At 67.7% G+C, this 22,898-nt stretch overlaps 2 protein-coding genes across 3 annotated transcripts; one reads left to right on the top strand and one right to left on the bottom strand.

The window, feature by feature from the left end:
- Positions 1-406: 406 nt before the first annotated feature.
- SPRYD3 (SPRY domain containing 3) lies at positions 407-7,111 on the top strand. 2 transcript variants are annotated; one of them, XM_063425096.1, is made up of 11 exons: positions 407-560; positions 1,681-1,872; positions 2,282-2,357; positions 2,743-2,867; positions 3,342-3,477; positions 3,753-3,941; positions 4,465-4,614; positions 5,011-5,068; positions 5,727-5,846; positions 5,923-6,089; positions 6,642-7,111. In XM_063425096.1, exons 2-11 carry the CDS (start codon positions 1,694-1,696, stop codon positions 6,774-6,776), a joined length of 1,335 nt encoding a protein of 444 aa, XP_063281166.1. In that variant the 5' UTR covers positions 407-560; positions 1,681-1,693; the 3' UTR covers positions 6,777-7,111. The 2 variants fall into 2 exon arrangements, with proteins under 2 accessions (XP_063281166.1, XP_063281165.1); XM_063425095.1 differs by having other exon boundaries at positions 555-606.
- An 874-nt stretch (positions 7,112-7,985) lies between these two features.
- Positions 7,986-21,996, bottom strand: TNS2 (tensin 2). Its single transcript, XM_063425053.1, is given in 32 exon segments — positions 7,986-8,262; positions 8,338-8,367; positions 8,446-8,514; positions 9,076-9,262; positions 9,902-9,979; positions 10,417-10,494; positions 10,730-10,822; positions 11,201-11,326; positions 11,646-11,993; positions 12,443-12,868; positions 12,924-13,696; positions 13,896-14,095; positions 14,097-14,227; positions 14,636-14,740; positions 14,817-14,882; positions 15,264-15,387; positions 15,561-15,630; positions 15,966-16,026; positions 16,104-16,216; positions 16,778-16,861; positions 17,128-17,192; positions 17,446-17,535; positions 17,537-17,569; positions 18,197-18,247; positions 18,553-18,724; positions 18,932-18,975; positions 19,459-19,497; positions 19,878-19,916; positions 20,005-20,042; positions 20,634-20,746; positions 21,931-21,939; positions 21,941-21,996. Coding segments are annotated over 32 exon segments (4,053 nt in total). The 3' UTR covers positions 7,986-8,120.
- Between the last annotated feature and the right edge of the window lie 902 nt (positions 21,997-22,898).

The following is a 22,898-nucleotide window of genomic DNA, read 5'->3' on the forward strand; positions in this document are numbered from 1 at the left end:
TTAAACCTCTCCAGAGTGCCCCCAGTTCAAACCAGTGACTCCCAGTGGGGCCATGCCCCAGTGGGACCCTCGTGCTGGTTTGACCCCAAGCTAAACCCCCTCAGTGCCTCCAGGAGCTTCCAATTCCCCCCAGTCCTCCCAGTAACGCCCCCATCACCCCAATTTTCCCAGTTTCCACCAGTCTCCCCAGTTCCCCCCATTCTCCCTCCATTTCTCACAATTCCCCCCAGTGTTCCCGGTAACTCCTGGCCCCCCAATTCTCCCCAGTCCTCCCCAGTTCTCCCCAGTTTCTCCCAATTCCCCCGGTTTTCCCCGTCCTCCAGGGGGCGCCCTTGCGCCTTCCAGCCCCATGCCCGCAGCGTCACGTGACCCTGGCCCACACTCGTTTCCCTTATAGGCTCCGCCTCCTGCCCGCTGCTGGCTCCGATTGGCTGAGGGGGCCGTCAGTCGCGGCGCAGCGGCTGGCGATTGGTCCACGGCGCGCAATGGGCGGGCGCAGGGAGGTGGAAGCGATCGGGACCCGGATGTGAGCGCGGCCCATGGAGGGGGCGGGACCCCCGGTATGGGGGGCCCTGGGGAGCCGGGGGGGCCCGGGGAGATCGGGAGGTCCGGGGGAGATCGGGGAGGGTCCTGAGACGCTGGGGAGGGGGACGGGGAGACGGCGGCCCGGGAAATACGGGAGCGATTTGGGGGTCCTGAGGGGAACTGGGGGGTCCCGGGGAGCGGCCGCGGTGCGGGCATTGGGGGTGCTTGAGGGGGCTCTGGGCCAGCGGGGCCGGGGAAGGGATCCGGGATGGGATGGGGGGACCTTGGGGTGCGTGGGGGTCAGGGTTGGGATTGGGGGGCAGTTTTGAGCTCTCAGGTGTGATCTGAGTGTGCCAGGTGTGGGGTTTGGGGGCTCAGGTGTGTCTTGAGGGGCAGTTTTGGCGGATGTTAGGTGTGATTTGGGTGTGTCAGGTGTGTGTTTGGGGGCTCAGGTGAGTGGGGGGACAGTTTGGGGGTCTGCGGGGGGATTTTTAGCTCCAGGTGTGCTTTAGGGTGTGTTTGGAGGGCCTGATGGGTTCTGGGGGGTTACGGCTATTTTAGGGAGTCAGGTATGTTAAGGGGGCTTAGGTGTATTTCGTGCATCAGGTGTATTTTGGGGATTAATCCTGAGAGTTCAGGTGTATTTTGGGGAGTCGTGTATGGTTAAGGGGTTCAGGTGTGATTTGGAGGATCGGCTGTGTTTGGGATCAGTTTCGGGGTGTCAGGTGTGTGTTTGGGGGCAGTTTTGGGGTGTCAGGTGTGTTTGGGGGCAGTTTTGGGATGTCAGGTGTGTGTTTGGGGGTCAGTTTTGGGATGTCAGGTGTGTGTTTGGGGGCAGTTTTGGGGTGTCAGGTGTGTTTGGGGGCAGTTTTGGGGTGTCAGGTGTGTGTTTGGGGGCAGTTTTGGGGTGTCAGGTGTGTTTGGGGGCAGTTTTGGGGTGTCAGGTGTGTGTTTGGGGGCAGTTTCGGGGTGTCAGGTGTGTGTTTGGGGGCAGTTTTGGGGTGTCAGGTGTGTTTGGGGGCAGTTTTGGGGTGTCAGGTGTGTGTTTGGGGGGCAGTTTTGGGGGATCCCTGTTGTTGGGGGGTTCATGTCACTCTCGGGTGCGTCGGTTCTGCCCCCCGGCCTTTCGGGGGTCCCACCGTTGCCTCCCCGCAGGAGCCCCCCCGCCATGGATGACCTGAACCTGCACTTCAGGTTCCTCAACTGGCGCCGGCGGATCCGAGAGATCCGGGAGGTGCGGGAGGGCCGGGACCGGGACCGGGATCGAGACCGGGACCGGGACCGGGACCGGGGCCTGCGCTGCCAGGAGCGCGCCCGGCACATCCTGGTGGACGGAGACACCCTCAGGTACCCCGGGGGGGCCGGAGACACCCGCAGAAAGGGGCTGGGGGCACCCGTGGGGATTGGGGGGACCATGGGGGTGGAGGGGGCCGAGGGCACCCACAGAAAGGAGCTGGGGGGATCCATGGGGATTAGGGGGACCCATGGGGGTGGAGGGGGCTGGGGGGACATGGAGGGGGCTGGGGGCACCCCAGAAAGGCGCTGGTGGGGCCCAAGGAGGGGGGGATGCACCCATGAGGGTGGGAGGGGCTCGGGGCTCCTGCTGGGGAGGGGGCTGGACCCACAGAGAGTGGTCTGGGGGTACCCTGGGGAGGTGGAAGGGGTCTGGCAGCACCTGCAGATCTGGGAGGGGTCTGGGGGCACCCAGGGGGGTCGGGGGATGTCTCAGCTCCCCGTCCCCCCCCATCCCCCGCAGCTACCGCGGCCCCTCGGGCGAGGTCGGCTGTTACGTGGCCCCGCGGCCGCTGACCCGCGACAGCAACTACTTCGAGGTGAGCCCGGGGGCGCGGGGGGCGTGGGCTGTTCCAGGGGGGCACAGGGGGCGTGGGCTGTCCCGGGGGGCGTGGGCTGTCCCGGGGGAGTGCGGGGGGTGCGGGCTGTCCCGGGGGAGTGCGGGCTGTCCCGAGGGGGCGTGGGCTGTCCCCGGGGGGCGTGGGCTGTCCCGGGGGGCGCGGGGGGCATGGGCTGTCCCAGGGGGCACGGGGGGCGTGGGCTGTCCCGGGGGGCACGGGGGGCACGGGCTGTCCCGGGGGGCGTGGGCTGTCCCGGGGGGCGTGGGGGGCGCGGGCTGTCCCGGGGGGGCGTGGGCTGTCCCGGGGGGCACGGGGGGCACGGGCTGTCCCGGCGGGCACACAGCCTGACCCCCCCCGTGCCCAGGTGTCCATCGTGGACAGCGGGGTCCGCGGCACCATCGCCGTGGGGCTGGTGCCGCACTGCCACAGCCTCGAGCACCCCCCGGGATGGGGGCCCGGCTCCGTCGCCTACCACGCCGATGATGGAAAGTGAGCATCGAGATAGTCGCGATAGTGGGGTGGGAATTGGTCGGGTGGGGGCGATGTCGTGATAGCAGGGAGGCTTTGGGATAGCTGTGGGTGTTGGGATGTTAAGGAATTTCACGATGTTGAGAGATTGTATGTTGAACAGTGAGGTGAAGGGTGAGATGCTTTGGGATATCAGGGGTGTTGGGATAGCAGGGGCATGTCAGGATATTGAAGGTTGGGACCTTGGGGGTGTCAGGTTACTGAAGGTTGTGATCTTGAGGGTATTGAGGGGTTGGGACCTTGGGGGTGTCGAGATATTGAAGTGAGCTGGGGGGGCTCCCAGCAGGACTGGGAGGTGTTGAGGGGCACCGGGGCCTGGGGACTGTCAGGGTATTTGGGGTCTGCTCCAGGTTTGGAGTTCCTCATTACTGACAGCCCTGCCTCCCACTGTGAACCCCCCATTTTCGGGGTCCCTTCCCGTTTTTGCACCCCCAGGCTCTACAGTGGCCGGGCCAAGGGGCGCCAGTTCGGCTCCAAGTGCAGCTCCGGGGACCGGATTGGCTGCGGCGTCGAGAGGGGCTCGTTCGGGGCCCCCCCAGCCCAGGTGTTCTTCACCAAGAACGGCCAGAGGGTGAGGGGACCCCCACCCTGCCCCAGAGCACCCTCAGAACTCACCGGGGCACCCCCAAACCTCCCAGGAACCCCCAAACAGGAGGTCCTTTTGTACTTTCCCTAGCTGTTCTTCACAAAGAGCAGACAGAAGAAGGGGGACCCCCTAATCTTCTGAAACCCCAAGGTCTCCAGAACCCCCTCACTTCCCACTTTGGTGTTTCCATAAACCCCAGATGGGAAGCCTGGGGGTGCCCTTGTCCCTGAGCCCCCTCACCCCCGACTCCTCCATGGCAGGTGGGGGGTCTGGGGGTGCCCCTGTCACCCCCGGGGCTGTTCCCAGCCGTGGGGCTGCACTCGCTGGGGGAGGAGGTTCGGCTGCATCTGCCCCCGCCCGGACCCCCCGAGGACGAGGGAGGGGCGATGCTGGTGGACAGCCTGGAGGAGGAGTGGGGCAGGCTCCACGACGTGCGGCTCTGCGGCTCCGTGAGCGCCCGGGAACCCGAGGGGATTGGGGGGGCCGGGAGGGAGAAAAAGGGGGGCTGGAGAATGGGGATGACCCAGGGAGGGAGCTCAGAATGAGGGGAGGCTTGGAAGAGGTTGGAGCCCCTCCCTGGGTTGGGAGGTCAGAAATGGAGATGGGGTGAGGAAAACTGGGGTCAGGGAGTTTGGGTAAGGATGGGTTTGGGGAGGGGACAAGAGGGTTCCCCAGTCCTGGGGAGGGTGAAATGGGGGGGCTGTGACATGGGGTCCCGGTTAAGGGGGTCACAGCAGCGACATTGGCAGTCTGGGGGTTCCTGGGTGCCCCTAAATCCCATGTGTGTGCCCCCCCGACTCTCTATGACCCCCCCTCAACCCCTGTGATCCCCCAAGTCCCACCCAGGACCCCCCAAACCCTTCCAGGAGCTGTTACTAGGTAGGGAAGGGGATGAATTGCACAGATCTGGGGCTGGTCCAGGTTGGGGGGTGCCCCCTTTTCCCCTATCTGAGCCCACCTTGCCCCCCCCAGGTGCTGGAGTACGTGGGGAAGGGGAAGAGCATCGTGGACGTGGGGCTGGCCCAGGCCCGGCGGCCGCTCAGCCCCCGCAGCCACTACTTCGAGCTGGAGATCCTGGACCCGGGCGAGAAGTGCTACATCGCCCTGGGCGTGGCCAGGAAGGTGCGGGGGGCTCGGAATTGGGGTGCGGGGGGGGGCTGGGGGGGGGTGGAGACACCTACGGAGCTGGGGGGGAGGCAGGGAAGTGGGTCAAAAATGGGAGTCTGGGGGTTCCAGGGGGAGTAAAGGGGGGCTGGAGCTGCCTCTGGGGCTGGGGGTAGCCAAGGAGGGTGGGGAAGGGGCTCAGATTTGGGGCACGGAGGGGCTGGAGCCTCCTGCAGAGCTGGGGGTGGCCAAGGAAGGTGGGGAGGGGGCTCAGAGTTGGAGTACGGGGGGGCTGGGCTGGAAGGTGGGTGGGATGTCAAAAATGAGAGTTTGGGGGGGGAATTGGAATCCGCATGTTTGGGGGGCTGGCTCCCCCACGTTGCCCTCACCTCCCTCCCCTCTGCCCCCCTCCAGGATTACCCCAAAAATCGTCACCCCGGCTGGAGCAGGGGCTCGGTGGCCTATCACGCGGGTGAGCCCCCCAAAAGTGGGGGGGACCCCCAAAATGGGCGGGACTCCCCCCAAACGCAGGACCCCAATAGTTGGACCTCCTCCTACTCTTTGCTCCCCTAAAAAACCCTTTTCCATTTTTCACCCCTATTTTGGGTTGCACCCCTATAACAAGGGTGTCCCCCATGACCTTGGGGGTCCCCCCTAATTTGTGGGGTCAGCATGACCCCTCCCTCCCCGTCCCTCCCTTCATCTTTTTCCCCTTCCTTTCCCAGCCCAGTTTCCTCCCCTTTTTTGGGGTGCAATCCCATGGGGTGGTTTCCAGCCCCTCGGGGGTCCCCATGGCCTCTCCCTCTCCCTTTTTCCCCCCTTTTACCTCCTTTCACCCCCTTCGCCTTCCTCTTCCTTCCACCTTTCTCAGGCCTATTCCTCTCCTTTTTTTGGGGTGCACCCCCATGGGAGGGGTCCCCCTCATGACCTGAGGAGTCTCCCCTGATCCGGGGGTCCCTCTGTGCACCCCCTGTCCCAGCTGTCCCCTTCTCTATTTTCCCCTCCTCCACCTGCACACCCTTCCCCTGCCCATTTCTCCCCCTTTTTTTGGGGTGCACCCCCATGGAGGGAGTCTGGGGGTTTCCCCTACAAACTGGGGGGGATCTCCCTAATTCGGGGTTTCCCCCCAGATGACGGAAAGCTGTTCCACGGCAGCGGGGTCGGGGATCCCTTTGGCCCCCGCTGCTACAAGGGTGACGTGATGGGCTGTGGGATCATGTTCCCTCGGGATTACGGCCGCGACAGCGAAGGTACCGCGGGGCGGGGACCCCTCCGAGCCTGGGCGGGCCCTGCGGGGGGGTCCCTCACCCTTTCCTCCCGCCCCAGGGGACAGCGATGACTCCTCGGAGCCCCCCGAGGTGAAGGTGAAGATGCGCAACGTGATGTACCTGGAGGAGGAGGAGGAGGAGGAAGAGGAAGAGGAGGAGGAGGAGGAAGAGGAAGAGGAGGATGGAGAGGACATGGAGCAGGAGCAGGAGGGCAGGAAGGTCGTGGTAAGGGTGGGGACACCCCATCAAAAAAAATCTGTGCCCCAAAAAAGCTCCTCCTTGACCCTAAAATTCTCCTTTGTCCCCTGTTGGGATCCTTTTGAATCGGCCTGGGGGCTCCAACACCTGGATTTTGGGGGTTGGGGGTGGAGCTAGGGGTGTCCCGCTCCCCTCATATTTTAGGGTGAGCCCCTGTTTGTCTATGACATATCTGTGCCCCACCCCTGGACCCTCCATCACCCAAAAAATCCCCCTTGCAGCCCCCACTGGGTTCCCTTTAGTGACTCACCCTGGGTCACCCCTTTTGCCCCCCTTTTTTGGACACCGGGGTCTCCCTGCCCTCCCCTGATATTTTGGGGTGACCCTGCCGTGTGTCTCTGACCCCCCTCATGTGTTTGTGCCCCCTCAAAACCCCTCCTCACCCCAAAAATCCCTCCTTCACCCCTCTTCTGGCTCATCTTCCCTTGCCTTACTCCCCTCTTCACCCCTGGTTTTTGGGGGGTTCGGGTCTCCCTGGCCAGCAGTACAGGGGTGCCCCCCCCGGTTTGTGCCCCCCAGGTGTTCTTCACGCGGAACGGGACGGTCGTGGGGCGCAGGGAGGTTGGGGTCCCCCCCGGGGGGCTCTTCCCCACCGTGGGGATGCTCAGCACTGGCGAGAGGGTCAAGGTGGACCTGCACCCCCTGAGCGGATAAAGGGGGAGCCCGCGTGGGCCCCCCCCAAAACCTGAAACCCTCTGGTGCTCCCGGACCCACCCTGGGCCCTCCCAGTGCACTTTAGGGTGTTTCCACCCCAGTGGAGACCCCCCCAAGGTGGTTTTTGGGGGGTTCACTCCTGCTGCCCTCATCGTTTTGCCCTTTGGGGGGGGTTCCCCTAATTGATTCCCCCCACTGACCCCTCAAAAGTACCCCATTGTTGGCCCCCTAAGTGGTTTTTGGGGGTCTCAGCCTTGGTCTCCACCATATTTTTGGGGGGCCCATTCCTGCCCCACCCCTGTGGTTTGGGGGGACTCAATCCTGCCCCCCCCAAATCATCCCAGTGACCCCCCCCAGGTGGATTTGGGGGTCTCAGTCCTGCTCCTTCCACCATGAGTGACCCTCTTGCCCCTCCCCAGAGCCCCCCAAATCACCCCTTTGACCCTCCCCAGTCCCCCAAACCCTCCCACCCCCTCTGCCCCCCCAAATCACACCTGTGCCCCCCCTCTCTTCCAGCTCTCCCCATTCTTGGGGGGTTCCAGGGGGCAGAATTAGGGGTTCCCCCCCATCATGAATGTAACCCAATCCTTCCAATTCCATGGGACCCCCCCAGAGCCCCCGGTTCTGTGGTGGGGGCTGGGCTGGTTTTGGGGTCCCCTTTGACGTTTGCACATGGGGGGGTGGTCCCCATGCCTCCCCCCTCAAATAAACCCATTTCTTACACCAAAATAAATGTGGATTTATTTGGGTTCCCCCAGGACCCCCCCGAAATTGCGGGGGGCATCTCTGTGCCCCCTTTTCTACCAGCCCCCCCTTTCTTCATTTGAGGGGGGCAGTTTTGGGGTGCAGGAGGTTTTGGGGGGTCTCCAAGAGGAAGTTGGAGGGTCTGGGGAGCGTTTGGAGGGGCCTGGGGGGTGTCTCGGGGGGAGTTTGGGGGTCCCTAGTAGGATTTCAGTGATGAAGATGGTGGGGACGGAAATTATGGGGGGGGTCTCCTTGTGCTCCCCCCGAATTGGGGGTGTCTGGGAGGGTTTGGGGGGTCCGGGGATAGTTTTGGGGAAGTCTCGGGGGGGGGTTGGGGCTGTTCAGGACCTCGGTGAGGAAGGTGATGATGGTGGGGGGGGTTGGTTATGTGGGGGACTCGGGACGGGGGACTCCAGGGGGTCCCCAGGTGTTTTTGGGGGTCCCAGGGGGTTCTGGGGGTCCCTCAAGGCCGTGTCCCCAGCAGGACCTTGCTGAAGATGGGGAGAAGTCCCCCTGGGTTTGGAGGGTGCCCCTGAGCCCCCCCTGCCTCGGGGGACTTTGGGAGTCTCCAGGCGGTTTCGGGGGTCCCGGGGGGGTCTCTCAGTGCCGCGTCCCCAGCAGGACTTTGGTGACGAAGGTGACGATGGCCCCCGCCGGCTGCTCGGGGTCCAGCTCGGCAAACACGTGACACGCGTTGCCCCCCCCGGGCGCCCCCGCCTGCTTCGCCACGAACCCGAAAATCCTGGGGGGGGCCAGAGTCACTTCTGTGCCCCCCCTCCTTCTGGGGGATTCCCATTCCGGGGGTCCCTCCACCTACCTGGCCATGGTCCCATCGGGGGTCGTCCACCTGGGGGGGGTTAAAGGGGTTGGGAGGTCTGGGGGGGTTTGCACGGTTGGGGGTCCCCCCTTTGTGCCCCCCCCTCACCTGCGGTCCTGGGGGTCGGTGCCGCAGTGGGTGACGCTGCTCACGGGGTAGTGCCGGCGGAAAAAGAGTCTGGGGGGGCAGGCACGGGGGGGGTTGGGTTTGGGGGGTGTGGGGTTGGTTTTGGGGGGTGTGGGGTTGGTTTTGGGGGGTGTCAGGGTGCTGGGCGGGGACCAGTTGGTGCCCAGGGGTTTTGGGGGGAGGTTGGGGTTGATTTTGGCAGGTGTCAGGGTTGGTTTTGGGGGGTGTCGGGGTTGGTTTTGGGGGATGTTTGGGTTGGTTTTGGGGGGTGTTGGGGTTTGGGGGATCAGTGGTTTGGAGGATTAGGGGTGTAGCGGGGTTGGGGGTTCAGGGGTGAAGGTTTTGGAGCATTTGAGAGGGTTTGAGGTGTTGGTGTTTGGGGGAGTCAGTGCTTTTGGGGGATTTGGTAGTTTGGGGGGTTTGGTAATTTGGGGAGTTCATGGTTTGGGGGTTCAGTAGTTTGGGGGTTCAGTAGTTTGGGGGGTCGGTGTTTGGGGGGATCTCAGTTTGAAGAGGTCCGGGGGATGGGGTTGGGTGGTGTGGGGAGGATCGGGGGGTTTGGGGTTATTTGGGTCAGAGGGGTCTCGGTTTGGGGGTTCGGGGGTCCCTCACTTGCGCTGCCGGTCCGTCAGGGTGATCCCCTGCGCCGACACCTTGAAGTGCACGGGGCTGGGGGGGGGCCGGGGGGAGCCCCCCGCGCCCGGGGCCCCCTCCAGGAGGGACCCCACGGCCTTGGCCACGGCCTGGGGCCCCGTCAGGGCCTCGGTGCCCACCGAGCCCAGGAACAGCACGGAGCAGGCTGGGGGGGGCAACGGGGGGAGCTGCCCAAAACGGGGACCGGGCACCCCAAAACGGGGACCGGGCACACCAAAAATTGGGACCAGCACCCCCAAAATGGGACCAGCCCCCCCCAAAAAGGGGACCAGCCTCCCTGAAACTGGCACCAGGTTCCCCAAATTGGTGACCAGCCTCCCCAAAACCAGGCCTGGCCTCCCCAAAACCGGGCCCGGCCTCCCCAAAATGGGACCAGCCCCCCCAAAATGGGGACCGGGCTCCCCGAAATGGGACCAACACCCCCAAAACAGGACAGGCGTCCCCAAAACTCGACCAACCTCCCCAAAACCAGGACCAGCCTCCCTGAAACTGGCACCAGGTTCCCCAAATTGGTGACCAGCCTCCCCAAAACCAGGCCAGTCCTCCTCAAAACCAGGGCCAGCCTCCCCAGAACCAGAGCCAGCCTCCCCAAAACCGGGACCAGCCCCCCCAAAACCGGCATCAGTCCCTGCAGTGGTTCCAGTCCCAATGCCAACCCCACACAGAGACCCAATTCCAGCCCCCCCATCCCAGTGCCCCCCACTCCAGTATCCCCCAGTGCCATTTCCCCCAGCCCCCCCGGTGTGCCCAGTCTTCCCAGTCCCCCCAAACCCCCGAGTCCCACCTGCCCCCTGCCTCAGGAGGGCTCCGGCCGTGCTGACATTGGGGGGTCCAGGGGGCTCCGGGGGCTCCTCCTGCAGCTCTGGGGAGGGGGGCACAGGGTGTGGGGGGGCGGCCGGGAGCCCCCAGTGCCCCACCAGAACCATCCAGGGGAAACTGGGGGTGCTGGGGGAATTTGGGGGAAAATTTGGGGTACTCTGGGGGGATTTTGGGGGCTGGAGGAGTTTGTGGTGGGTCCCGTCCACTTTTTGGGAGGTCCTGACCCTTTGAGGGTGTCCCCGAAATTTTGGGGGTTCCTGCGGTTTGGGGGGCTCCTGTGGTATTGGGGGAGGACTGGAGATTTTGGGGTGTCCTCATGCTTTTGGGGTGTCCAAGCGGGTGTTCAGGGGTGTCCCCGCGGTTTTGGAGGTGTTCCCTCGTGGGTTTTGGGGGTTCTCTGGGGAGTTTGGGGGTTCTCTGGGGGGTTTTGGGGTGTCACACGGGCGGTTTGGGGTGTCCATGCAGTTTTGGGGTGCCCACCTGCGTGGGGGATGCGGAGGGTGCAGGGCAGTGAGATGGGGGTGATGGAGTGCTGCAGCACCAGCGCCGGGAGGCTCCCTGGGGGGCACAGGGGTCAGGGCACCCCAAAACCCACACTGGCCCCCCAAAGCCCCCATAGATTCCCTGGATCCCAACCCCCCCAGCCCCCAGCCCCCCCAAGTTCCCCTTGAGACCCCACTGACCCCCTTTGCCCCCACCCTGACTTCCCCAATGCCCCCCAACTCCCCCAGACCCTCAGAGACCCCCCACAGGTCCCTCCACCGTGCCCCCCGAGCCCCCCTTGCCCCCTCACCAAAGTAGGGCTCCTCGGGGCACCCCCGGATTTTGACCCCCCGCGGGCCCGTCTCGATCAGGAAGTGCCGCACCAGCTGCTCCTGGGGGTCCCCTGGGGGGCCGGGAGGGGGTCAGACCCCCAAGACCCCCCCAGCACCCCCCGATGCCCCTGTATTTTCTATGGGGCATTTGGGGGGGTGCCCATGGGGGGATCCATGAGGGTTCAAGGGGTGTTGGGGGTGTCCAACCCCCCCGGCAGAGCCCCAATATTGCACGAGGGGGGGGGTCTATGGGTGAATTTGGGGGCTTCTGGTGGGGAATTTGGAGTGATTTTCGGGGGTCCCTGGAGTGCTGGGGGTGTCAGAGCTCTGGGAGATGCCCGAGAACCCCTCCGGCCCCCAAATATTCCACAGGGGGGGAGGTGGATTTGAGGGGTGCCTGTGGAGCCGGGGGGTCTATGGGGTTCGGAGGAGTTTGGGGGGGTCCATACCCACTCTGGAGGTGGCGCGGGGGGGCGGGACCCCCACCCTGAGTGCGAGCCCGAACGCCCCCGGGAAGCTGCTGCTGCGGCGGACCAGGAACGAACCGGGAGGGGCGGCCTTGAGCAGGGACACGGCTGGGGGGGCACAGGGGGGGGTCACACGGGGGGGAGGGGGCGCACGGGGACCCCCCAATGACACCCCCGTTCAACCCTCCAAGCCACCCAGAGCCCCCCCCAGTAACCCCCCCACCGCTCCCCTGACCGCCCCCTCAATGCCCCCCCCAGACCCTCCCATGCTGCCTCCCCAATCCCCCCACGAGCTCCTCAATACCCCCTAATAATCCCCAACCCCCCCAAACCCATCCCCTCCAACTCCCCCGGGAGTTTCCGGCCCCACGCCCCCCCACCAGCCACGCGGGGGTCCCCAGGGCCCCTCCGCCCCGCCCCCCCGTACCTTCCTCCCGGGACAGCCCCGGTTTGTACCAGAACTTGGTCGTGTCCTGCACGAAGGTGCCCCCGGGGGGGGTCCCGCCCGGCGCCCCCCCCGCCGAGGGGGGTCCCTGGGGCTCCCCCGGGCTGCGCTGGGGTGAGGAGGGGTCCCGGGGCCCCCCCGGGCTGCGCTGGGGTGAGGAGGGGTCCCGGGGCCCTCCCGGGGCCGGGGGGTGCCGCTTCTCGGGCAGGGGCGGCTGCAGGGCCGGGGGGGGCCCGGGGGTGCCGCTGCCGGGGGAGGGGGCGCGGGGAGACTCGGGGGGGGCACGGAGCGGGGCCGCCCACGGGGTGCCCTCAACGGGGCTGCGCCGCCCTGGAGGGGGGGGCACAGAGAGCGGAGTGAGACCCCCCAAAAACCCTCGGGGGGTCTCCAAAATCCTCCCTCCAGCGGCTCCTTCGCCCCTTGCCGCTCCCCAAAACCCCTGCCGCTCCGGACCCCCCAATGACCCCTCCAACCCCGCCAGATCCCCCCACATTTCCCCCAGTTTATGCCTCAGCTCCCCCAAGGCGCCCCCTTGGGGTGATGGAGTGGCCACGGACCCTCCCCAGAAGCCCCCACGGCCCCTTTAGACCCCCCTCAATCTCCTCAACACCCCCCCATGAACCCTTTTACCTCCCACAGATCCCCCCCAGGACCCCCCACAGCCCCTTTCATGCCCCCCAAAGAAGCCCCCACAGCCCTTTAAGACCCCTCCAAATCCCCGGTATCCCCCAGGACCCCCATTAACCCCTTTGCGCCCCCACTTTGCCCCCCATCCTTACCTGCCGGCTCCTGGGGCTCCCCCGCGGCGGGGGGATCGTAGCCCCCTTTTTCGGGAGGGGGTCCCCGCTCCAGCCCCAGCCCGGGGCGGCCGCAGTGGGGGCAATTTGGGGGCTCCAGAGGGGGCGCGGGGGGGTTCCCCCAGCCGTGCCCGCGATAAACCGGGCGGGTGGGCAGTGGGGAGACGCCCCCCCAGCCCTGGCAGTCCTGGCAGGGGCAGAGGGGCGCGAGTCCCCCCAAAAGCAGATACCCCCCCGCCACCGGGCGCCCGTAGGCCCCCCACGGGGGAAACCCCTCGGACAGCGAGCGCTGCACCCCCCGTTTTGGGGGCTCCCGGGGGGAGGCCAGGCTGGCTCGGCGGCACAGGGGGGGGCACGGGGGGACCCAGGGGCTGGGGGGGGCCCAAGGGCTCGGGGGGCTGTGGGATCCTGGGAGGCTGTGAGGTGTGGGGGGGCTGGTGAGTGAGGGGGCGTCGTGGGCTACGGGGGGGCTGTGGGGTGCGGGGGGGGCCGTGGGGGGTTGGGAGTGCCTCGGATATTGGGGTGATGTGGGAGATTGGAAGCCCGGGGGACACGGGGGTGCCATGGGGTTTTGGGGGGCTGTAGGATGTGGGGGAGCTGTGGGGGGCTGGGGTCTCCTGCGATGTGGGGGTCCCGTAGGGTGTTAGGGTCTCATGGATTATTGGGGTCCCGTGGGATATTGGGGGGCTGTAGGATGTTAGGGACTTCTGGGCTGGTGGGGGGCTCTGGGGAGTGTGGGAGCCCTGGGATGTTGGGGATCCGTGGGATGGGGGGGTCCCATAGGACTTTGGGGTCCCGTAGGGTGATGGGGACCCCCGGGATGTTGGGGTTCCATAGGGAGTCGGTGTCTCCAGGGATGTTGGGGTCCCATGGGATGCTGGGGGGCTGTAGGGTATCGGTGACCCCTGGAATGTTAAGGTCCCCTGGGATATTGGGGTATCCTGGGATATCGGGGTCCCGTGGAATATCGGGGACTCCCGGGATATTGGGGTCCTGTGGGTTACTGGGGTCTCATAGGGCGCTGTGACCCCGGGGGATGTTGGGGTCCCCAGGGACACTGGGAGCCCATGGGGTGCTGGGGTCCCGTAGGATGTTGGGGACCCCTGGGGTGCTGGGGGGCCATGGAGTGTCAGGGTCACGTGGGGCACCAGGGTCCCGTAGGGTTTTGGGGTGTCATAGGGCGTGGGGGACCCCTGGGATTTGGGGGGCCCCGTAGGATGTGGGGAAGCCATGGGGTGTTAGGGTCCCACCGGACGTCGGGGGGCTGTGGGGGGCAGGGGTGCCATGGAACGGGAGGGTCCCATGGGATGGGGGGCTCTTATGGGATATTGGGGTCCCATAGGATATCGGCATCCCGTGGGGTGGGGGGGCCTCGTGGGGCACGGGGGTCTCATGGAATGTGGGGCTGCCGTGGGGCACTGGGGTTCCGCGGGACATCGGGGTCCCGTAGGCTGTGGGATTCCTGTAGGGTGCCGAGGTCCAGAGAGGTTCGGGGGTCCCGTAGGCTGTGGGGGTCCCGAGCGGTTCGGGGGTGTCGGGGGGCTCCTCCCCCGGGCCGGGGGTCTCGCGGCCCCCCCGCACCCCGAACCCCCCCAGCAGCTGCTCCAGCTCCCGGCGCTCGGCGGCCGTGGGGGGCGGGGGGCGGCCGTGGGGGGCTCCGGGCGGGGGGCGGGGAGTCAGAGCCCCCCCCGGGCGGGGACGGGCCCCCCTTCTTCTGCACGCGGGCATAGGGGCTGCCGTCCAGGGGACCCCAAGTGTGGGAGGGCTCTGGGGGGCAAAAGGGCGGTCAAACCCCCCCCTGCACCCCCAAACCCCACGGGAACCCTCCTGTCTCCTCCCCCAGCCCCTTCAGACCGTGGGGACCCCTCCTGTGTGCCCCTATGGCCCCCCAAAGACCCCCGTGCACCCCCAGCTCCCCGCATTTTCTCCAGACCTTCAGCTCCCCCCTCGAAGGTGGAGACCCCCCCCAGCCTCCCCCAAACCCCAGCCCTTCCATACAGTGGGGTCCTCCCGAACACCCCCAGCCCCCCCGGCCCCTGAACCCCCCCCCCAGGCACCCCTGACACCCTCCAGCACCCTGAGACCCCCCCCGCGTCCCCCAAACCCCAGGCCATGGGGTCCTTCCTCCCCCCGCCGTGCCTTGCGGTCCCCAATTTCTCCCCTGCCCCCGCTCACCCTCGGGGCTGTCCCAATGCCCCTCGTAGGAGTCCCGGCGAACTGCGGGGTCCCGCACCCCGTAATCGATGGGAGAGGCGGGGGGGCCGCGGGGAGGGGCCCAGCCTGGGGGGTGAGGGGTAGGCGGTGAGGAGGGGGCCCGGCCGGGTATCCCCGGGGGTCTCCGCCCCACAAAACCCACCTTCGACCCTCTCGGGGCCCGAGGAGAAGATGAACTCCACGGTGGCGTCAGGAGGGAAGCGCTGGTCTGGGGGGGCAGCACGGGCGTGGGGGCGTCCCCATCATCTGCACCCCCCCATCCCCCCGCACCCCCAATGCCCCCGCACCCCCCAATCCCCCCGCACCCCCAAATCCCCCCGCACTCCCCAATCCCCTCATTCCCGGCCCTCATTCCCCCCCTCCCCGCACACCCCAACTCCCCCAGGTCTGCCCTTCTTGTTCTCATCTGGGGGGGCACAGGGGAACTGAGGGTGACCCCGTTACCTACGCCCCTAAATTCCCCCGTGTCCCCCCTCCCGGCACCCTTCGAGTCACCCCAGGACCCCTCCCCCGAACCCCGCTGTCCTCCCGTGCCCCCCCAGACCCCGCAGCCCTCCCAGCTCCCCCGGACCCCTCCCCGTGTCCCCACCTTGCCAGGCCACGTCGAGCTCGTCCCGGCGCAGCCTCAGGCGGGGCCCGCGCAGGGTCCCCGTGTGGAACTGAACCCCAAAAACCGCCTCGCGCCCCCCCCGCCGCCGGTGGTAACAGCGCACCTGGGGGCGGGGCACAGGTGAGCGAGGGGCACGGACAGGTGAGGTGGGGGGGCCGCACACACAAAGTTTGGGGGCGTCAGACACTCCCCGCACGCCACCCGCGACCCTCCCACGACCCTCTGAGCCCCCCACTTTCCTCTGCCCCCCCGCGCCCCCCCGCGCTCCCCCCTCACCATCACGTCCCCCTTGAGCAGCAGCGCCGGTTCCAGGGTGACACAGAGCGACTGCGAGGCGGGGGGGCTGCTGGGGGAAGAACGGGGGGCGTCCAGGGGGTGAGGGTTTGGGGGGTGAAGGTTTGGGGGGCAGGTTTGGGGTAATCAGTTTGGGGGGGGTGGGTCAGGATTGGGGGCGCTCCCTGAAACTCCCCCACCCACAGAGCACCGGGGGAAATCGGGGGGGAAGGTTGGGGGGAGCCCCCACAAAGGGGAGGGTCGGGGTGTGCATGTCAGGTTTGGGGGGCCGGGTTGTGAGTTTAGGGGGACCCCTCAATGGGCACAGGGGGGGATGCGAGGGTTGGGAGGCCCCGGGACCCCCCGAGGTGCAGGGGAGGTCAGATTTGGGGTGGGGGTGTCACTCACTAGACCCCCGAGGTGTAGACGAGCTGCAGCGATTGGTAAATCTTGAGGAAGGGGCGGCAACCTGGGGAGGGGGGGACACGGGGGTATCATTGGGGGGCCCTGGGGGGTTACCGGGGTCCCCCCGCACCCCAAACTGACCGTCGGGGGGGTCGTAGGCGGGCAGGGGGGGCAGCAGGACGTGGTGCAGGAACTGGGGGGAGCTGTTCAGGCGGAGCTGCCCCGAGAGCAGCGCCCCGAAATCCTCAGTGTACCTGGGGAGAGCACAGGTGGGATCCCAAAACCGCCCCAAAACCATGCCAAAAATCCCCTCAAAACGACCCCAAACACACCCCTAAGAATCACCCCAAAACCATCTCAAAAACCGCCCCAAACAACAGCAGGTTATCTCTAGAACACCTTAAAACCCATTTCAGAAACGCACCAAAAAACCCCTCCAAAAATCACCCCAAGTAACACCTCAAAAATCCCCCCAAAATCCCCCACAACAACCCTCAAAATCACGCCAAAAACCATTCCCCCAAATCACCCCCCAAAAAACCCACAAAACCCCTTAAAACCACTCCAAAAACCATCCCCCAATACACCCCCAAAAAACTCCACAAAACCCCTTAAAACCCATTCCAAAAGCACTCCAAAAATCACTCCAAAACCACCCCAAAATCATCTGAACACCCCAAAAATCACCCGAAAACACCACACAAAACCCCTCAGAACCACCCCAAAAACCATTCCCCCAAATCACCCCCAAAAAACCCCAAATCCCGCCACGGCCCAGCCCCCACAGCCTCCCCACGCCCCCCAAGCCCCCCCACCTGCGCTGGGAGGGCTGCAGGACCCCTCCCAACTTCTCCTCGCAGAACCTCCTCATGCTCAGCGCGTTCAGCGCCTGCTCGGGGCTGGGGGGAGGTAAAAAGGGGAGCAGGGGACCCCCAAAAGTCCCCGCCACCACCCCGGGACACCCAAGTCTCCCCCAAGCCCCGATGATTTCTGCACAGCCCCAATGACGCCCTTGAACCCCCCCACGACCCCCCCTCAGCCCCCCCCTCCCCGGGCCACCCCCGAACTCCAGAACTCTCCTTTGGACCCCCCAGTCTGCCCCCAGCCCCCCCAGTAACCCCCGTAACCCTCCAAGCCCGCCCTTACCCCCCCAGCGCCCCCTCACCTGCCCCACACATCGCTGTAGTGCAGAAACGCCCCCACGACCACCCCGACCGGAGCCTTGCTGCCCTGGGGGGTGGGGGGGGGAACAGGTCAGGGCTCTCAGGACCCCCCAGTAACCCCCAGTGCCCCCCCGCAGCCCCCAGTACCCCCCAGTGCCTCCCGGTGTGACCCCCACCCCAGTGCCCCCCATGGCCCTGAGTGCCCCCAGTACCACCCAGTTCCCGCCCCATTGCCCCCCCAGCCCCCTCCCCATTGTCCCCAGCCCCCCAACCCCAACAGCCCCCTCAGACCCCCCCCAAACCCCCCCCCCGTTGCCCACCTTGCAGAGCAGCACGGCCACGTTGCGGGGGTGCCCCCCCAGGCACCCCTCGAGCGCTTTGCAGACGGAGCAGAGCAGCTCCAGCGGGGGGCGCCAGGAGCTCCGGCCACCCGAAATCCAGCACCTGCGGGGAGCCCTCAGCGCCCCGAACCCCGCGGGGCTCCCCCGAACCCACCGGGACACCCCGAACCCCGCGGGGGAACTCCGAACCCACCGGGATAACCCCCGAACCCCCCGGGACACCCCGAACCTCCTGGGACACCCCCCGAACCTCCCGGGATAACCCCCGAACCCCCGGGACACCCCGAACCTCGCGGGGGCGCCCCGAACTTCCAGGGATAACCCCGAACCCCGCGGGACACCCCCGAACCTCCCGGGACACCCCTGAACCCCGCGGGGGCACCCCGAACCCCCCGGGACACCCCGAACCTCGCGGGGGCGCCCCGAACCTCCCGGGATAACCCCGAACCCCGCGGGACACCCACGAACCCACCGGGACACCCCCGAACCCACTGGGACAACCCCGAATCTCCCGGGATACTCTCGGGTCCTCCAATCCCCCCTCCCAGGACATCCCCAGCACCCCCCGAGACTCCCGCAGCCCCCCCGGACAGCCCCATGCCCCAGCACCCTCCCCGGAATCCCCAAAACCGCGCGGGGGAACCCCCAAACCAGCGAGACCCACCCCCGGGACCCCCCCACCCCCCAGGGCCCCTCGCACCCCCCAAGATCCCTCCGGACCCCCCCTCACTTTGGGGTTCAGGCGCGTCAGGTCCCGGCGCTTCTCGGACAGGTTGAAGATCTGGGGGGACACGGTGGGAGAGGGGGGTCGGGGGGAGCCCGGACCCACCGGGGCGACCCCAAAACTGCCCTAAGAACCCCCACCAGCCCACCCCTGGAACCCCCGAAATCCCAGCCCCCTGCCACCCCCTCGTGTCTTGTCCCCTCTCACCAGTGCCCCCCGCAGCCCCCCCGGACCCCTCTCAGTGCCTCCCTCCAGTGCCCCCCCAATGCCCCCCCCACAGACCCCCCGGATCCCCCCAGTGCCCCCCCCCCAGTGTCCCCCCAGCCCCCCCGGACCCCCCCAGTTGCCCCAGTTGCCCTCACCGTGTAGTTGGGGCCGTGCCGCGCCCCCAGCAGCTTCGCCAGGTGCCGCAGGTGCCCCCCTGGGCCCCCCTCGCCGCCCCCCGGGACCCCCACGCTCAGGATCCGCTCGGTCACGAACGTCAGGTCCAGGGGGGGGGACGGGGGGGCCTCGGGGCTGGGGGCGCGAGGGGTCCTGGGGACAGGAGCGGCTCAGACCGGGGGTGGCACCCCCAGAGCCCCCAGAGCCCGCTGGAGGGAATTTGACCCTCCGGGACTCTCTCAGCGCCCTGAACCCCCCCAGACACCCCAACTCTCCCCGGGACGCCCCAGCACCCCAAAACCTCCTGGGATCTCCCCCAAATTCCCCTCCCCCCCTCCCGGCACCCCCAAGCCCCCGTACCTGGGCAGGGTGCTCCGCTGGGGGGCGCTGTCGAGCGAGGAGCCCTGGAGGGTCCCAGGGGTGCCCCAAAAACGAGGGAGGGGGAAAAGGGGGTGGGGGGCACCCAAAACATGGCGGGAGTTAAGGGGGGTTCCCAAACACGGGGCGGGGGAGGGCGCCAAGTACGTTCAGGGGGTGCCAAGGCAGGGGGAGCAAAGGAGGGGGGGTCGGGGGGGTCCCCAAAACAGGGCGGGGTGGGGGAGAGCGGGGGTGTCCCCAAAACACGGGCGTGGGGTCAAGGGGACGGCCAGGGGGTCCCCAAAACGGGAGGAGGGTCGGGACGGGGTGGGGGGATCAGGGAGGGGTAAGGGGGGGTCAGAGGGGTCCCCCAAACACCGCAGAGTCACAGGGGGTTGGGGGGGGGGTCAGGGGGATTTGGGGAGTCCCGGGGGAGGGGTTGGGGATAGGGGGGGAGGTGAGGGGTCACGGGGGGGTCACGGGGGGGTCACGGGGGTTTTTGGGTGTTCTGGGGGTTCCGGGGGTCTCACCACGCGCTCGCTGCGCCGCACCGGGGCCGTGTTCCGCCTCTGGGGGGGCACAGAGGAGTCTGGGGGGGCCCGGCCTCCGGGGAGGGGGCAGGGCCCTGCCCGCGAGGGTTTTGGGGTCCCGAGAGGGATTTGGGGGGTTCAGGGTCCAGGAGAATACGGGCGGTGCTGGGTCCTGACAGAAGCGTTGGGGGGTCCCAAGGGGGGTCCCGTGTCCTGCTCGGGGGGGCTTGGGGGGGGGCACCCCTTCCGAGGGGTCCCTGATCCTGCCCGGGGAGTCTGGGGGTGCTAAGGGGAGTTCGGGGGGTTCTGCCCGGAGGTGCTTCGGGGGTTTCGGGTCGTGGCCGGGGGTTTCGGGGATCTCGAGGGGGTCTCGGGTCCTGCCCGGCGGGTTTGGGGAGATTGCGCCCCCCCCCACTCACCAGCTCTGGCGGGGGCAGAGGCTGGCACGGTGACGTCACCTGGAGGAGGACACGGGGTCATCCCAATGGGACCCCAGCCCCCAAATGGCCCCCCCGCCCTTGGGTGACGCCCCCGACCCCGGCGTACCTTGCTCTCACATCTCTTGTGGGCGGCGACTTTGCAAACTGGGGGGGACAACGGGGACATCAGGACCCCCCAGGTATCCCCAGGGTCCCCCCCAGACCTTCGAGGGTCCCCAGTGCCCCCCCAATATCCTCCCGCTGCCCCCAGTAACCTCCCAGTATTCCCAGTGACCCCTCACTGCCTCCACTAAACACTCCAGTAAACTCCTCAGTGCCCCCCAGTAACCATCCAGGTGAGCCCCCAGTGCCCTCCCAGTGCCCTCCCAGTGCCCTCCCAGTGCCCCCAGTACCTGCCCAGTACCTGCCCAGTACCCCTCCGCCGGCCCCAGTAACCTTCCAGTATCCCCAGTAACCCCTCACTGCCTCCAGTTTACACCAGTAAACTCCTCACCTGCCCCCAGTAACCATCCGAGTGAGCCCCCAGTGCTCCCAGTGCCCTCCCAGTGCGCCCAGTACCTGCCCAGTGCCCTCCCAGTACCTGCCCAATACCCCTCCCGCCCGGCCCCCAGTAACCTTCCAGTCCCGATCCCACTGTCCCGAGTAGCCCCACCCCCTTCCCCCACCCAGCCCCCCCCCAGAGTGTCCCAGGGGTGTCCCGGGGGTGTCGGCAGGGGTGTCCCCGGGGGGTGTCACCTCTGCACACGAGCCCGTGGGGTCCCAGGGCGGTCCCGCAGCCCCCGCAGGGCACCCCCCGGCGCAGGCTCCGCTCGCGGAACATGTGGGGGGGCGGGTGGGGACGGCCGCGGCTGGGGGGACACGGGGGGGGTCACCGCATGTCCTCACCGTGTCCTCCCCGTGTCACCCCTACGACACCTCGTGTGTCCCCCGCCGTTGTCACCCTCTGTGTCTCTCTTGTGAACACCCCGTGTCCCCTCGGTGACCCCCTCCGTGTCCCGACCCCTGTCCCACCCAATTCCCCTCGTGTCACCTCCGTGTCCTCTCGCGCCCCCCCCGTCCTCCCCTGGCCCCCTCACGTGTCCCCAGGTGTCACCCCCCCTTGTCCCCGCGGTGTCCCCCATGTCCCTTCTTGTGTCCCCCGGTGTTCCCCCCATGACTTCTCACTGATCTCTCCATGTCTCCCCCGACTCTCCCGTGTCCCCTCCGTGTCACCCCGTGTCCCCTCCGTGTCACCCGTGTCCCCTCCATGACACCACACGTGTCCCCACGTGTCCCGGTCATGTCCCCCTCCTTGTCACCCCCCCAGCGTTCTCCCCGTGTCTGTCCCCTCTATCCCCTCCCGGGTCCCACTCGTGTCCCTGCGCCACCTCCCTGTTCCCCCCATGTCCCCGCTGTGACCCTCTCGTGTCCCACATGTCACCCCCAGTGCCACCCCGGTGTCCCCCGTGTCCCTCCGACTCCCTCCGCTTGTCCCTCCCGTGTCAACTCCACTCTCTCTCCCGTGTCCCCCCCGTGTCACTCATGTCCCCCGCGTGTCCCCCCGTGTCCCCTCGTCTCCCTCCCCGTGTCCCCCCTCGTGTCGTCCCGCGTGTCCCCCCCCGTGTCCCCCCGGCCCCCCTGGCCCCCGGCCACGGACACCGCGTCCCGCAGGAAGCGGGGCAGGGACAAGCCCAGGAAATGCCCCCCCCGGGACCACCCCGCCGTTCCCACGGGGGGGAGGGGCGTGGGAGGGCGTGCGGGGGGAGGGGGACAGCGGGGGGAGGGAGGGGCCGGAGGAGAAAAGGGGAAAAGTGGGGAAATGGGGAAAAGGGAGCGGGGAGGAGAGGGGTGAGCGTGGGAAAGTGCGGAGGGGCTGCGGGGGAGGGTCAGACTTGAATTTCCCTCCCCGGCATCACGCGTGGGGAGGGGGCGTGCGGAGCGGACCGCGGGGGCGCCACGGGGGGATACCCCGCCGCTCCTCCCCCGCCCCCAGCGCCCCCCTCCCCACGCGGGACCCTCCCCACTCCCCCCCGGGGCCTCCCCCCGGTCCTACCGCGTCGGGGCCATCGCGGCGGCCGAGGGCGCGCAGCAGCGTCCCCACGGCCCCGGGGGGCTTCATGGGGGGCTCCGGGGGGCTCGGGGGGTGCCAGGGGCTCCCGGGGGCGGCTCGGGGCTCCCGGAGGGTCCCGCCGGCGGCTCCGCGGCCGAAGGCGCACGGGGAGGGGCCGTTTCCGCGAGCCCGGAGCCTCTTCCCGTGCCGGGGGGGGGACACGGACACGGGGGGGACACGGGGGGGACGACACAGGAACGACACGTGTGGCCACGGGGAGGGGACACCGGGGGGAGCACAGGGGAGCCAGGGAGGAGGCTCGGGGGGTGACACAGGGGACGCACGGCGGGGACACCGGGAGGAGCACAGGGGAGGAGAGGGGACACACACGGGGTGACAACTCCCCCTGCTGACGCTGCCTCAGTTTCCTCCTCTCTCCCTTCCAGGATCCCCCAAAATTCCTCCCGAGCTCCCCTGGGACTTTTCTGGCGCTGCCCCCGCCCCCTCTTCATCCTCCTCCTCCTCCTCCCACCGTCCCCCCCGCTAACCCGGGACCCCCGAACTCGGGGGAAGGAGGGGGTTGGACCCACGCCATGGGGACTTCCAAAGTCGAGGAGAAGGGGGAAGCTGAGACCCCCCATGGGACCCCAAATTCGGTGGGAATGGGGGTCCTCAGCCTCTGCGACCCCAGACTCGGGGCAGGGGAGCGCAGGGACCCCAAACCCCGCCCTTGGGATGCCCGTGGGGGGAGCTCGTTCCAGGGGGAGGAATTGGGGGGGTATGGAATTAGGGTACAGGGGGGGTTTGGGGGGAACTGGGGTGGGGGTTAGGGAAGTGGGGGCGTTTCGGGTTGTGGGGGGAATGGGGGTTTCGGGGTGCAGGGCTGGTTTTGGGTGTGGGTTATCATGCAGGGGGGGTTGGGGTGCAGGGAGGGCAGTGGGGTTCAGGAGGGGAACTGGGGAGGGGCTTTG

Source organism: Prinia subflava, unplaced genomic scaffold (genome assembly GCF_021018805.1).
Source record: "Prinia subflava isolate CZ2003 ecotype Zambia unplaced genomic scaffold, Cam_Psub_1.2 scaffold_52_NEW, whole genome shotgun sequence".
NCBI lineage: Eukaryota > Metazoa > Chordata > Aves > Passeriformes > Cisticolidae > Prinia > Prinia subflava.